This window comes from Zeugodacus cucurbitae, chromosome 6, assembly GCF_028554725.1.
Source record: "Zeugodacus cucurbitae isolate PBARC_wt_2022May chromosome 6, idZeuCucr1.2, whole genome shotgun sequence".
NCBI lineage: Eukaryota > Metazoa > Arthropoda > Insecta > Diptera > Tephritidae > Zeugodacus > Zeugodacus cucurbitae.
The window spans coordinates 48,322,689-48,339,007 of NC_071671.1; the positions used below are offsets into that span (position 1 = coordinate 48,322,689).

The window sequence follows — 16,319 nt, forward strand, 5'->3', positions numbered from 1 at the left end:
GAAATTTTGAGAAAATCGTTATGCAAGTTGAACTCTTTGAATATGATGGTTAATTTGGCAAACGATTATTTGATTATTTCATTAAAGCAGTATTGTTTGACATTGTATTTAAGAAATATTTGTGAATTATAGTTTAGTGAAAGTGATTATGGAAATGTACATAAAATAGATGGGAACGATATACAAGGTGTGTTCAAAAAATAACGGGAATTTTCGTTTTTTGAAAAAAATATTTATGTGAATATTGCCTCAGATATTGATCAGTGAAACATATTATAGAAAAGTAGAAAAAGTGGATGAGAATAACCTACGAGGTGTGTTCAACAAATAAGGGGAAATATCGTTTACATTAATACTGTTGTCTTCAAAATAGTCCCAATTCTTCCAATCGTCGAAACACTTTCAAACTCAACAGTCCTTACAGGTTCTTTTCATTTTTTGAAGTAGGAAAAAGTCACATTGAGTCTTGTCTGGTGAATGTGGAGACTGGGGCATTGTTACAGTATTGTTGTTGAACAAGAATTCATGAAAAATTTCAAAATTCCCGTTATTTTTTTAACACAAAATTATTTTTTGGTATTGCTAAATTTTCCTTAAAGGAACAAGTATTTAAATAGATGGCAGCAGATTTTTAATATTCAAAATATTGTACTTAATTTCTCCCCAAACTTTACTTGAGTAATTCTTCCATATTATTTTAAGTGTGAAACTCAATTCAAGCTTCATTATATTTCCATAAAATATCGAAATATCGAAATCGCTTTAAATACATAATCACGTGCGAATATTTAACGTAAATTGCCAAGTAAATTACATAATTGAATGAATGAACTGCAAAATATGCGATTTAAGCCAATCTAAATGAAATACACATTGGCACTCCACTATTTATTGGCAATCTATAGAGGAAATTTACATCATTGAACTCCGCCTAAGTCAAATCGTATGCACTCGTGTATGCACCCCAAAGCATGCCAAATTGATTGAGGTGCCAGTAAAGAGCGTGTCCAAATGTGAGATGCCAAAAATAATTGACCAATTGCCAGATAACGAGTTAGACGCTGCAACTGTTAGGCCACAAACTGGATGCACAAATGAAATTGTAAAGACATATACACAAAAAAAAATAGAAAATAGCAAATAAAAAGCTCAAAAGCAGCAGCTTGCATATGCGGCTGGCGCTAGAGAGTTTGGCCCCGGCGAACGGATATCTGAAAGAGTGCAATGCACTCGCCAAGCAAATAAAATAATATTTAAATGCATGTGGTTGTATGTACCTATGTATGTATGTATATTCCATAAGTATACTTGAATTTGTGCATTCATAACGGCAAAGTCAGCAATAAGCCATAACAATTGCAACTTCGGTAACCGCACAACGCCAAAACGCAACGCAGCTTCCGAATGCAAATAAAAACTGCACAATTTATGACTCTAAAGTAATCTTCAGAGTTTTTACGAGCGCACGCAATTTGAATTCGGGATAAAATACGGAAATTAAAACTCGAAAAAGAAAAAAAATTGTAGTGAATAGAAAATTACTTGTGAAAGTAATATCATTTTACTTTCCGATTTTGTGCGGAAATTTCAAGACAGTTGGATGGAAATGATAGTTGAAAATCAAGAGTGTCATTATAAAATGAAAAATTATATATATGTATAACGGTATTTGTGTCTATAGCGTAAACATGTGATATAAAGAATAGGAAAATTTTCGTGAATTCTTGACCAAAAACAATACTGTATCGTGGCTCCGTGTGACTTTCCTTTGCCTATTTCCGAAAATTAATAGAACCTTAAGGAGCTGTTGTTTTACAAGCATTTGAGAAATCGCTGAAAGAACGAAAGGCTATCGAAAAAATTGAGTTTGAAAAGTGTTTCGAAGATTGGATGAAGCACTGGCATTAGTGCATAATATTGAATGGGAACTCTTTTGAAGGCGACCACATTAATATAGATGAATGTATAAACATTTTCCTTAAAAGTAATAGAAAATGACTGTTGAAAATAACCACGAAGAAGATCATCAGACTTAAATTTGATAGTTTGTTCATGAACACTCTGCCATGTGATTTATAAATATTTATTTATTGCATATATATTGTTTTTATAAAAGTCAAATGATCTAGTAAGGTTATATAAACAGCAACAATAATATACATTTTGAAAAATATAATAAACCAGACTTACCGAATATTTCAGCAAAAAGTTTCTCAAATTCACTATTTCACGATCTCGAAAATTCATTCGCTAAAGAATGTTCGCTGCTTGCGTTGTACGCAGTTCTTGTTGTAAGCACTTGAGCCGCTTGTTTCACATTTAGTTCACCATTACCGGCATAAATAACAACAAAACAACATCGAATAAGTACAGCACTTAACAATTTTTTTTTTAAACTACAACACAACTAAATATTTTAATATAAATTTAACACACCGACGCTTGTACACGAATTGCCAGCATTGTATATTTCAACTTTGTTTTCACTTTCTGCCAAAATGTTGGCCACAAAAATTTTAATAGATTTTTAGTTTGTAAATTGCAAACTTTATATTTAATAGTTAATATATTAAATATTATATAGAACTGATTAAACACATTGATAAGCGAACTATAGAAGGCAAATTGAACGTATTTCATACAAACGAAATTCAACACGCACAAGCCCGTTTCCGCACGAACAACGGAAGAGCAGGCGAGCAATTCCATTATATTTTACTTTATTAACTATTTACTTCTTTAAAAACACTAACCGCACTGCTTCTTTCACATTTTTATATAAATAAAGATCTAGGAATAACTTTAATTAGCAAAATAGTTAATTTAGCGCACAAATTAGTAGAAATAAACGCGAATATTACCAATTAGCACTTGAAGCTGTGAAATTGCTGCATCACTCGTTGACAACTGCGGAAACTGGCGCGTTGTGGAACATATGGGAAGTAGCGGTAGGGTTGCATTTGCAATGAGGAGACTTTTAAATATTTTAGATATTGCATTTATTTTAGAAAAAATATTTTATTTTTTAATATATATAAAAATATATGTATATATATTTATTTAATTCTATATTTTTACTTAAAATTTTGAAATCAATTATTTTAATTGTAAAATAAATTTTTAATTAAATTTTGAAAATTTGTAAAACATCCTTTTCAGGCTGGGGATGGTTTCTGTGTAGCTTAATGATATTATACTCGTAATTAATAACAATATTTTTTGTATTCGTTTATGTATTATGATTTTTCTATAGAAACATAAACGTAACTCCAGATGATGATCAAAAAATCAGCTTTAAGAATCGTCAATATATCAATTAGAATATTATCAAACTTGATTATCAGTTGATTAATATAATTATTTCAATTATTGTAAGGATAGTAAGAACAGTTATTGTTTATATTTTAATAAGCCAGGTATTGCAATACGAGATATTTGTAAAAATATTTTTTTCTGTTTCTTCTTTTAATTTTGTAAAAAAATATTTTTATAGAAAATAAAATTTTTCAAGCAATAGAGATTTCCATTTTCATACTTATTAAGAATTAGCACTAATCATATTCCACACGCAATTGCAACTCTACATCCCCTGTTTCATTATGCTTGCTTCCTCAGTTTCCGCGCGGCTGTCAGAAAGAGTTAGAGCCGTGAAAATAATGTTCATTGAAAACTGTATAAAAATGTGTAAAATTTAGTTTAATGTGCGGTCTTTTATTCAAAAATACAACAATTAAATGTGTCGCATATTGCAAAAGATAAATCGTGTGATTTCGGGTATTTCTTACGTAAAAATGCAAAAAATATTTTATTTCGGCCGCTTCAATATTCATGACGAGCAGAACAATCGAATGCGCTGTAAAGGTGGCAGTGCAAGAAGTACGTCAACGGATATCCGTTGCAGTACGGAAATATCAAAATGACGAATAATTCTTGGTTAACTTAGTACCATTTATTACGTGTTTATTGTTTTTTATGTTTTATTTTATTTTTTCATATTTGTAGCACAATTAACAGGTAATATTAAAGGATATATGTATCTAATGATTGTCTGTAAATTATATCTGTATGTAACGAGTACTTGTATAATTTAATTATTAATAGTATGAATATTGTAGACTCTGCATGCAGATAAGTGAATAATTATATTTACATTAGATTTACATTTATTGCTTTTAAGAGCAGTGTGGGTAGATATACATGCATATGAGCAAGACTCAAGAAATGTTCTGTTTCGATGGGTTGTTCACTTTACTCACTCTTGGGTATTAAATAAATAGTACAGACCGACCGATTAATCGGCCTTGGTATCGGCATCGGCCATATTTGGCCGATTCTTAGCCGATTATTTCTACTTCTTTCGGATTACACTAAAATACACTTTTTTTACTTTTTTTGATTTCTTTAGAGCATAAAATTTGAATTATTCTGTTTACCATATAAAACACAGTGAATCACATTTGGCTAAACTAACAATTCATCATGATGTTAATTTAAGTCTAGTATAAAGAAATTCAATAATTTTACATTCATGAAAGGTTTTATTTTAAAGCCACTATTATAGAAGCATTCGTAACTAGGTTAATCTATTTTTAAAAGTTTTCCATAGACAGGGTCACGTAATAATCACTTGGTGCTGGCCTGGACTATAAGGTGCATGGAAAAGAACCTTCCAAACAAGCTTCCGAAGTTTCTATTGAGTCACTATCACTATTTGCCGCTTTTCACAATGCGAGATATAAATGACAAAAGCCATCTCTTTGAAAATAACGGATTATTTTTACGAGACCTACTATTTTCGAATATTGGCCTTAATGGTCATATTTGTCCTTAAGGGACTATACCAGTGTAACCCATGAAAAATTAAGCGATTTTAGTGAATTTTGTTAAAGAAAGTACTCGATCGAATGTTTCGAAGTTTTCTGGACATAATAAGGTGTACTTTCAACTATATTTTAAGATTTTTATTTTACAAAAATTTTGAAAAATAAAGGAGTTATGGGCTGTCTTGGGAGGTGCCAAAAAAAGTTACCCAACTGCTGACATGATTCCGGCCGAATGAGTAACTGAAACACAAAAATTTAAAAATGTCATTAAAGTTGAATATATTCCCTATACAAAGACCTACGATTATTGAAAAATATCAAACATTAACAAAATGGCGTAGTTTTGAAAAAAATTTAAATTTTTTTGGTAAAAAATTGAATTTTTTAAATGCCAAATTTACAATTTTCAACAAATCAAAAAGATCGTAGGTCATTGTATAGTAAATACATTCAAGAACATTCAGTTTAAATTAGTTGATCGGTCAATAATTAGTTGTTCTATCTCTATCAACATAGATCTTATAATAATAATTTATTTAGTTTTGAATATTAATTAAATGAATAAACAACTTCATATTTAATTGAGTTGTTTACTTATTTTTTGATGTTATTTGTCTTTGTTTTTATCCTGTTACTATACTAATTTACTAAATAAAGTTGTTGATGAAAGAATCGGCATCGGCCAAAATTTTGGTATCGGTCGGACACTAATAAATAGTTTACCATGATTACTGCTATGTTGTACTTGCTTAGGAAGATCAAAGAGTTATTAGATTTAAATTAATACCAATTATTCAATATTTCATATCGATCAGAATTTATATTGAATAAAATAGAGACTTTCAAGAGACTTTCCATATCTTTAGAAAGTGTTCTGATAGACTGTCTCCAATGCAAAGATTTAACAGCTGGACGAGTTAGAAGAGATAATTCCTTATCTCTAACTGGGAGAAAAATTTATTTTCACACATGTCATTCAAACTGGTTACTTCAAGAAGAGATTGTTTTTAGTTTTTTAGTATCTAATACTTGTCCTCACTAACCGCCTCTCGAATATGTTTAATCACTGAGGAAGCATTTAAAATATTTGCGAAATAATTCGATCACCACGACAACTATCGATTAATTTTTGATGAGAATATTTAATATAATACGATTAATATTGAGTCCAAATATAAATTAAGTCTGTTGAGAAATAAAAGTTTACGAAAAATTTCTACCACTGTGCCATCTTTGTTTTTTGCACCAATATCGCTTATATGTGATAAATGTATTATTTCAATTTTATTGTAAACATATCAAATATAAACTACTTTGAAACGAGTAGATTTTCAAATATTATGTCACATAAACAAAACTTACAAGTTACCAAATGTTATGTAACTTATCTGTGCAAACATAAAAATCAAGTGTATACGCCAATCGAAGGTGTTATAGCATAGCTAATGCCAAACGTGATGTGCCAAAAAGATCAACCGCTTTTCATACGAAACTCGGATTATGCAGCGCTTATGTGAATGAATGTACATTTTTTATCATTTGCTTTGCTCCATTCGACACTTGCAACGTGCCTTACTTTATTAGTCCACTTAAACAAGTGAGTTTATACGCGAAGATAGTGTGGAGATAAATTTAGACTTGGTTTTATTCATTTCATTGGTTAAAAGTGAATCTCTGATTGTCTGGGTTTTATTGATAAATTTTTGGTTAATAATAATGACATAATTTTTTGACACTGGTTTGGCAAGAACGATCTTCTTACTTTCTTATCATCTTCAACATAAGTGTGGGATCTTTGAGCATTTAATTTATCTGGATTTTTTTAGGATTTTTAGTAGAACAATTTTTGATCAGAAAATGTTGGGTGCAAAAAAATTGAGAGAAGAATGACCATTAATTTGACAGAGCATTATTTTAAAATTTTCTTCAAAAACCTACTTTAATTTCCCTTCGAAATTGTATTTTTTTAAGATACACAATCCCCTCAGCTTCATCTCTAACCCTTTGAGAATTTCGTATAAAATAGTGTTTTCGGAAGTATCAGTTAAAGTGTCTATCACTGGCGCTTGCTGTCATCTGTAATTACCAACAAAGAAACTTAGAAAAACGAAAGTCAAGAGACAAAAACACTGTCAGCTGCCAATTCTTCGTGACGTGTGTGCGTCTACACCTACGCCCCTCAGCGGCACGAAGAAATGAAAGCATAGCGGAAAATAGAATTTCCAATAGAAATGGGATTTGCATACATACAAGCAAACTTAAATGCATTTCGAAATAGTTTTTCAATGATATGGCGTTGGCAGTGCATTGCTCTCTCGTCCTATTGTTTCGACAGATGGTTGCCGATCATTGACTCCAGTAGTAGGTGATGTGTGTATGGTATAGATTGAAGTTTCATAATCTCTTGAACTTACCATTTTAGAAATATATCATCAATCAATAGACAATTTGCATTTCTTCCCAGATAACCTTTATTGTTACAAATATTTTCGAAACAGATACTTCCATACTTCAAAAATTGTGTGCGGATACATCTTCTCCCTGGATGAACTTCTTACGAAAATAATTTATGTGTTTACAAAATTCTTTGTATGCAACCTGCGTTTATTGTCCATAACAATTTGGCTTGTTTTTATTATTGCCACATTTCGCATGTTTCTGTATCTCACTCCAGCTGCACGCAGATAGAGCATCAAAGCTACTTCAATAAACATTACAACGTTCACACATGGGCATACACATATACCTATCGTACGTAACTCCATTACACAACGGTATCTAAGCGGGCACGCACATTTTTATTACCTAAATGATTTCGACATTTGATTTGTACCACACCCTACAGGAAAAATTTATCAGAGAAGAGAGTTCTTACTCTATATAAATGAGTGAGAGAGATTTGAAGCTCCTTATACCAAGATTTAGAAGAAGCTTTTTTCATTTCATTATAATTCCGTAGATCTTATCCGAAGTACTGAATATCTCTCTGTCATTCTCTCACTCTTTTTCTTTTATGTGTTGCCTATTGAACCTATTCCCGTTACTTTAAAGAATCGATTTCTTGATTTAACTGAAGAAGATTTCAGATTTCTATTCTCCTGAATAGAGTTTACAAAATTATAGTTACCTGCTCTGCTCTTTTTGTCTAATAGTCATATTGTTTACACTGACGAGTGGATCGAAGAAATGATCAAAGAAACCGTTGTATCACTAAAATATATTTAAAGTTAGAACTATTATTCCCAAAAGTCAGTCTATCTTAAAGAAGACAACTCTCTTATCTGACTTAAGATGAATATGGAAATGTACTATTCACCATATAACCCTGCCCTTTCTTGCGGTCCAATCAGGACAAACTTAAAAATTCCATCGTATTCGAATCTAACTAACTTTAGACAACTGCACGTTGAAGAGTCTTCAGAGACATCATAAACTATTATTCCCTAATATTTTATCGTAATTTTAAGGCGTTATTTTTAACACAACTTTAAGTCTCAAATAGTTATAGCCTTCTAATTCATTTAATCAACACTTAAGATCGAAAAGATCTATTAGAAGATGACAGAACCTGTCAAAACTCCCAAAAAGTTCACTGGGAATTCTCTAAATTTTCCTACACACTCTCCGGCACTCTATTCCCTACGTGTCGTTACGAGATGCCACTATCTTCACTTTCGCAGCGTGACACCCTGCTGATTCCACGCACTTTATTCTTTATTGGCTTTCCAATTTCACACAGGAGCACTACAACAAAAAAGGGAAAAACTGTGGGGAAAGCAATAAAATTGCATTCATAAATCGCCCAATCTGTGCATGAGTGTTTGCTAGTGTTTTTGCCATTGTGTACTTTGGTGCTGAATTTATGGAATAGCGGCGCTTGCAAATACACTTCGCACTACAGAACCGTAGAGTGAGTGAATGAGAGTGCCCTTACTTATATTCGTGACCGTACTGAAGTTGCTTGCCATACAATGGAGGCGTCTGGATTCGCAGCTAATCAGTGATATTGAAGGAGAAGTGTGTAGGAGTTGGGTTAGGGGCTGGAGAATGAAATGTAGAGGTGATTGTAGGTTTCTGCAAATACTCGGAAGTATTAGCAAAATATAGTGGTTTATTGTTTAGAAGAATGCGTGAAAAAATATACGTTGTCACGCTGTGAAATACTCTGAGGGAGTTTGTAGTGCTTATTCAGTTGGGTGAAGTACTATTCTGGGCTGAGGAAAAATGCAAAAGTCAAAGTTTCATAACAGACCATACCTCTTACATTGATAGTGTAGATAAGTTCAAGTTGAATGATGAAAGTTCTTGGGTCGAGGTTCTGAACTCACGTCGCGTTCTATAATATGAAAGTCCATACATTGAGGTCCTCGATAGTGACATTTGTGCCCTGAATACTCCGTTATGAAGGCTGTTAGGAATCAACGTGTAAAGAGAGGGACTTATTGTAGCATCTTGGAATGGATGTTTCTTACCTAGGAGTATAGATCAGAATCTACCAATTTAAGTTGGAGTTTTTGAAGATTCGGTAATCAAAGTTTCCTGAAAATAATAATGCTCCATTTTATGTTACTGTCTAGCCAAGTTTTTGGAAAACCTCTCCATATTTCTACGACAACTGTCTATCTTCTTTAGGTCGTATATGGATTGGAGAAATTATGCATTTAAACTCTAATCTATATTATTATCCTTCACCTGGAACTTCGGGGTACCTCATTGTACCAGAAGACAACTTGAATAATAACAAATTAAATTAAGTATATGGCTTTAAAAATCCCTTTTATTCCTCCAAATTATCATTACTTATCAAAGTCATACTTTTCACACAAAATCATTTAATAAACCATCCTGTTTTCTCTCTTTCAGCAAACCACAGTTTTTACAACTCAACGTCGCATCTTATAAGCCATCAAGATTCCTTGCTGTAGTATGGATACGAATTCTGTTAGTCCACTGCCACCGCCAGAAGCACCACTTGCTATGATGGAGGTCGAAAAATCGCCACCGGGGACACCAACAACAAACGATATGCCACCACCACCGGATGAAGAAAAGTAAGTGGAAATAATCAATTATCTACTTGAAGCTAATAAAATAAGACGCAAACAGTTGTGTGTGAAATAAAAGCAGAATATGAAAATAGAAAGACTATGGGAAAGGAAATTTATGACTGTAGAAAGAAGAACTGAATAAAATGCACTTAAAATCAGGCAATTGAAACGTTAAGGTCTCTCTTCGTTCTTTTTGTAGATTCGTTGTCTAAATAATTTCAGATTTAAAGACCCTGGAGTTAGACACTGAAAATTTACAATTCCTTTGCTATTTATCTATCAGCTTTAAGTATTTTTATCTAGGACAAATGGCAAAAGAATCAATGTTAAGACTTAGAGAATGACACTGAGAACAGCGATACTACGTAACTTAACCGACTCTCAGAATTAATGAGTACCAGTTGACCTACGGATAATCATAGAGATATTATTTAGAGGTAGATTTAAATCTTTGGAACTTCTTCAGTGGAGTTAGCGATGTATTTTGAAACGAATCTGGCATAGAAACCTATTTTCAACTAATATTTGAGATTTGGCGGTGAAAAAATGCTTGTTACATCTTATGGACTTTTTATATTTATATTCGTATATTTGGAAAACTAATTAAAGTAAATATTTTGAATTATTATATTTTTTGCACATAACTGTATATAATTTAAGCATAGTGAAAATTGTCAAGGTCCATTTGAAAATTTAGCCATTAAATGTGTCAAACCTAAAATATTTTTTTCTACATTGTCCCCTTTAAAACATGTCTGCTTTCATACATAGATTCATATGGGTATGTAAGTAAGAATGTGCGAATTCGACTTAAGTGCCCAGTTCTATATAAATGTAAAGATGTATATAACTTTGTATATAAATAAATTTGTATTTCTGTGCGCAGCATTCGCCTTTGCTTGGATACTTAAGAAATTCTCTTGGCAATTTGGTAACCACTCATTTCCTGAGTTAAATTAAGACAGTTCCTGCGTCGTGTGGAATTTCGCACGGCCAATCAAGTATTATGCCGTCACACCTACATATTTTCGGCACACAATCATACCTACATACACATTTATCTCCGGTAGATATCTATATAATTTGTGTATTTACCATACCTTGGGCACTTAAAGCAAGTGCACACTGATTTAATTAAGTACATCTCCACTCGCAAGTCGAGACAATGTGGACTCGTAAAGTGTCAGCAACAGCGACGCGATATTATTGCTTGTGTGCCAGCGTTGATCTGGCAATCAGTGCACATTGCTCATTTATTCAATGATTCGTAGGTAGACTAGCACAGTATTATATATATTGGTATATTATATGTAGAACAGTTGAATAACTATGCAGATATTTGGTTGATAAACAAAACAGTTTGCTATCACCGCGGGGATATCAGATAATTTGTTTTAATCTACATAAATGACTGCTGTAATATATTCACCTACATTTATTTAATCAGCAGCTGGAGACGAGTGTACTTAAAGTGTGACCTACACTAGATGAGTAGTAGGTTCAATTCACAAAGAAGACTAAAACTAGAAATAGAACTTAAATTAAAACTAGAATAGAACTAGAACTAGTGTTCGAAAGACCTTTTTTACACCTTTATTTTCCCTAAAATTTTCCGACTCTGTATATTGGATACCGATAGGATGAGAAGCTTGGCCAGAAACCTAGCAGTCATGTAAATGCTTATTATCTAAACATATAAGTAAATTACTACTCATTATAAATTTGTCTGTAATATATTTTATTTGTTATATGACTCCAAGTTTAGTGTTTACCAAGTAACAGTCAAGCTATTAAAGCTTTATCTTATATTTACTAGTTAGTCAGCATGAATCCTTCTTTTAATTTTCATTTCATCCAAGTGCTGCAGCTGAGACAATCTAAATGACTAGTCACATATACCAAAATTCATATGTGTTTTTGTGTAATAATAAATAATAAGTTTTGTTCACAAAACAGTTGTTTGTGTCACACATAAATAAAAGAGTTAGACATGGAGTTATATATATATAAATGATCAGCATAACGAGTGGAGTTGAAATCCGGATGTCTGCCCGTCCGTCTGTCCGTGCAAGCGATAACTCCAGTAAAAATTTAGATATCTTAATGAAACTTGGAACACATAGTCCTTAGCACTCTGAGGAGGTTGGTATTGAAAATGGGCCATTGCCACGCCCACAAAATGGCGAAAACCAAAAACCCATAAAGTGTCATAGCTAAGCCATAAATTAAGCTATGAAAGTGAAATTTGGTACACAGGGTCGCACTAGGAAGGGGCATACCCCTTAAATTTTTGGTGAAGTGGGTGTGGCCTCGCCCCAAAATAGGTTTTTTGTACATACCTCGTAAACTACTGAAACTATATCAACCAAACTCTCTTAGATCATTTCTTTTAGGAATCCTTATACAGTCCAAAAACGGAGGAAATCGGATTATAACACCGCCCACCTCCCAGACAAATGTTATGTTGAAAACTACAACAAGGAAAAACTCCAGAAACCTTTAATTTTTTCATAGAGAAGGTACAGCAGGACTGCATTCCAATTGGTATACAAAATCTTAAATGGGCGTGGCTCCGCCCATATCTCCGAAACTACTCGACCAATTTCAGTGAAATTCGGTTTGTAATATTTTCCTTGCATCCCAATGATATGTTGTGAAAATAGGTCAAAACGGTTTACACCCACGCCTACTTCCTATATACCAGAACTTTGTAGTCGATCTGAATAGTTTACTTTACAATATATAAAGTTGGTACTAGTGAAGATATCGGAACAGAGCTTTGCACGAATACTGCATTTATAGTGTGATACCCCCTTTCTAAGAATCGCCGAAATCGGACCATATGTTTTCAAGGCCCCATATATCGAACATGAGGGCCTCAGTGCTTCTAATCTTTTTTTACCGAAAATATAGGTGAGTCTTTCAGATATTTTGAAGAAATTTGCAGGGAATATTTTTCTTCTAATAATATGTCACCGTGCCAAAATGTGTGAAATCGGGTCATAACTTCACCTAGCTCCCATGAGATTTCAATGAAACTTGGTTTGTAAAAGTTTCCTTACATCCCAATGATATGTTGTGAAAATAGGCCAAATCTCTTCACAACCACGCCTACTTCCTATATACGGACCATAGGGTTTTAAGGCCCATATATCGAACACGAGGACCTCGGTGCTTTTAACCTAATATTATGGTTTCCGACTTTCAATGGACTTTATACAATATATATGACGAATATGTGGGTCAAATTGGGTATTATATAATATAAATTTAGTTAAATAAATAAATTGCGAGAATATAAAATGTTCGGTTACACCCGAACTTAGCCCTTCCTTACTTGTTTTTAGTATTATCAGTTCTTATAAACTGCATTTCAGATATTTTCATTGACATTGAACAAACCTTCAAAACCCTCATTTAAGTAGATTTAACGTAATCTCTTACTGTAAAAATCTTTAGATCGAAATAATATAAGCAATGATACATATTAATCCCCACCCCACAATAAAAGTAGATCGATAACGCTATATCTCCTTCGTTCTACTAAATTTCACTTTCAGACATTTAGAGAGACAATTTATTTGAGATTCCATACTTTTGCTTATTATTTTTTGGGGAGTTTTACTTTATCTGCTGGATTGTTTTTTTAGAAGTTCACACACAGAATTCTCCAAAAAAGTATTATTAAATTGAATGATCATTAAATAAAATTTCGAAACTCCATTTTTTCACTGTGGTTCGCACGTTATTCGTCGAATGTAATTTAAAACACCATAGTAGACTTTTCATTAAGTCACTGTCGGTGCTGATGAAAATCATTAAACATTTTCTTTCCATACATCTTTTAAGAATATTGTGTTATCATATTTCAATACGATTTCTTTGCAATTAAATTTAGAGGATAGAGACTAATGTACGTACGCTTTTCATGCCCGCTGTCAAGGATTAATTATTATTTTACCCAAGTCATTTATGAATTTTATATTAATTGAAACCTCGTATTTTTATGGACTCTCTTTATGGCACTCACATCGGCTTCATTCAGTGAGTGTCTGGATTTAGGCAGTTCATATGATCTCTTGATTCCGGTTATGTCGTTTAGGTCGTAAATAATCAAAATTTCTTCTCTTAGCTTTCATTTCAAAGAAACTAAATTAAACTCTATTGATTTATACTAAGTTGCCATAATTAAATTTGCACATATGTATATAACCCCCCTCATTTGCATATTTATATTAAGGTATGTGCCTAACAGTATCTGTACATACATATGTACATACAGTTATTGTGTAGACGTTAATGGTGTCAACGTGTAAAAGCCCACAAATTGTCAAATGAAATGCTTACATTGTTGTCGATGTCAGCGCACATGGCATACAAATTTACATACATACCGTTATCCAACGTTGTATAATAGTAATCGCATAATCGTTACACTTTGAGCCACCTACTTTTGCGTACTTCCTTTGACATCCTTTTTCTATTGCCAAATGCTGACCAACTGACCGCACACAATCAAAAGTTCGTAATTGAGGGTAGATGAATATATATTTAGATGTGTGTGTTTCTCTGTGTGTGTTATCCTAACCTATGTATACTCATCTAAAGAAGAACAATGTAAAAAGTTAATGACACCAATACTCCGGCTTGACACAAGCCAAATGTCCTGCGTGTACACACCCACTGCGCAATATATTCAACAGTTGATTGCGTGCTAAACTGACTTTTCCACTTTTATCGTATAATTCTATACTGCTTAACGGTATTTTTACAACTTTCAAGCGATTTCTTGCAATTTATGCGACAAAAATTTGGGTTTATATATTTGGCTTGAATTTAAAAAGGGACTTAGATATTTACAATGTTGTGGAGATATCAATTTATAGGGCTGTTATAACACGGAGGATGGGATCATGTGTAGAAGTTCACGCAAGTGAGGAAAGTTTTTGATTGTCACTCACTTGGGAGTGGCCAGAAACGATTCTTCTCCACATGGTTCAAGCAGCTCACGACTTCCGGTTTTAGACCAAGTATCCTCTGGGTAGCCAACAGACATCCGTTTGAAGGCGAGCTAAAGTGAGAAGGCGAAGCCCGCTTATGCGGTTGTGCGTAGGGTTTGGGACCCACCACATAAAAACACCCCCCAATGAAAAATCTACGAAAGCCTCGGATGAGACACCCCCCTTTTGATGACGACCCCTGCAAACGTTTTAAGGATAATGATATAAGGGCATGCACCTGGAATGTCCGGACCCTTAATTGGGAAGGTGCCTCTGCCCAGCTGGTTGATGTCCTCATACGACTTAAGGCTGACATCACCGCCATCCAAGAAGTGCGATGGACGGGACAAGGACGGAAGAAGGTGGGTCCTTGTGACATCTACTACAGCGGCCATATAAAGGAGCGCAAATTTGGTGTTGGATTTGTGGTGGGAGAGAGGCTCCGTCGCAGAGTCCTGGCATTCACCCCGGTGGATGAACGTCTAGCCACAATCCGCATCAAAGCGAGGTTCTTCAACATATCGCTGATTTGCGCCCACGCCCCAACGGAAGAGAAGGACGATGTGACCAAAGATGCTTTCTATGAGCGCCTAGAACGCACCTATGAGCGCTGCCCCCGCCACGATGTAAAAGTCGTGCTTGGTGATTTTAACGCCAGGGTGGGTAAAGAAGGTGTCTTTGGCACAACAGTCGGAAAATTCAGCCTCCATGACGAAACATCGCCAAACGGCCTGAGGCTGATCGACTTCGCTGGGGCCCGAAATATGGTCGTCTGTAGTACCAGATTCCAGCATAAGAAAATACATCAAGCTACTTGGCTGTCTCCTGATCGAAACACGCGGAACCAAATCGATCACGTTGTGATAGACGGAAGACATGTCTCCTGTGTTTTAGACGTGCGTACGCTCCGAGGACCAAATATAGACTCGGACCATTATCTGGTCGCAGCGAAGATACGCACCCGCCTCTGTGCAGCAAAGAATGCCCGTCAACAAACACAAGGAAGGTTCGACGTCGAAAAGCTGCAATCGCAACAGACAGCCACGAAATACTCTACTCGACTTGCACTCCTGCTCTCTGAGAGCACTCATCAGCATCTCGGTATAAGGGAACTGTGGAACGGCATCTCAAACTCACTGCGTACCGCTGCAGCCGAAACAATTGGTTTTCGGCAACGACAAAAAACAAGCTGGTACGATGAGGAGTGCCGTCTCGCAGCGGAGAGAAAACAGACTGCCTACCTCGCAACATTGCAAACGACCACAACACGTGCGGGATGGGATAGATACCGAGAGCTGAAGAGGGAAGCGAGACGCATTTGCAGACAAAAAAAGAAAGAGGCCGAAATGCGTGAGTACGAAGAGCTTGAGAAGCTGGCAGACAGAGGGAATGCTCGAAAATTTTATGAAAAAATGAAGCGACTTAACGAAGGTTTCAAGACCGGAGCA

At 34.3% G+C, this 16,319-nt stretch overlaps 1 protein-coding gene across 2 annotated transcripts in view; it reads left to right on the plus strand.

Annotated features, from left to right (window-relative positions):
• Positions 1-16,319, plus strand: part of LOC105218446 (uncharacterized) — a 63,260-nt gene that overhangs the window by 10,187 nt on the left and 36,754 nt on the right. Inside the window, exon 2 of one of the 2 annotated variants that reach the window (XM_054235089.1) lies at positions 9,697-9,874. In XM_054235089.1, coding sequence (XP_054091064.1) covers positions 9,750-9,874 — 125 coding nt within the window. In that variant the 5' untranslated portion in view covers positions 9,697-9,749. Of the gene's footprint in view, positions 1-9,686; positions 9,875-16,319 lie in introns of both variants that reach the window. The other variant, XM_054235088.1, reaches the window with a different exon arrangement.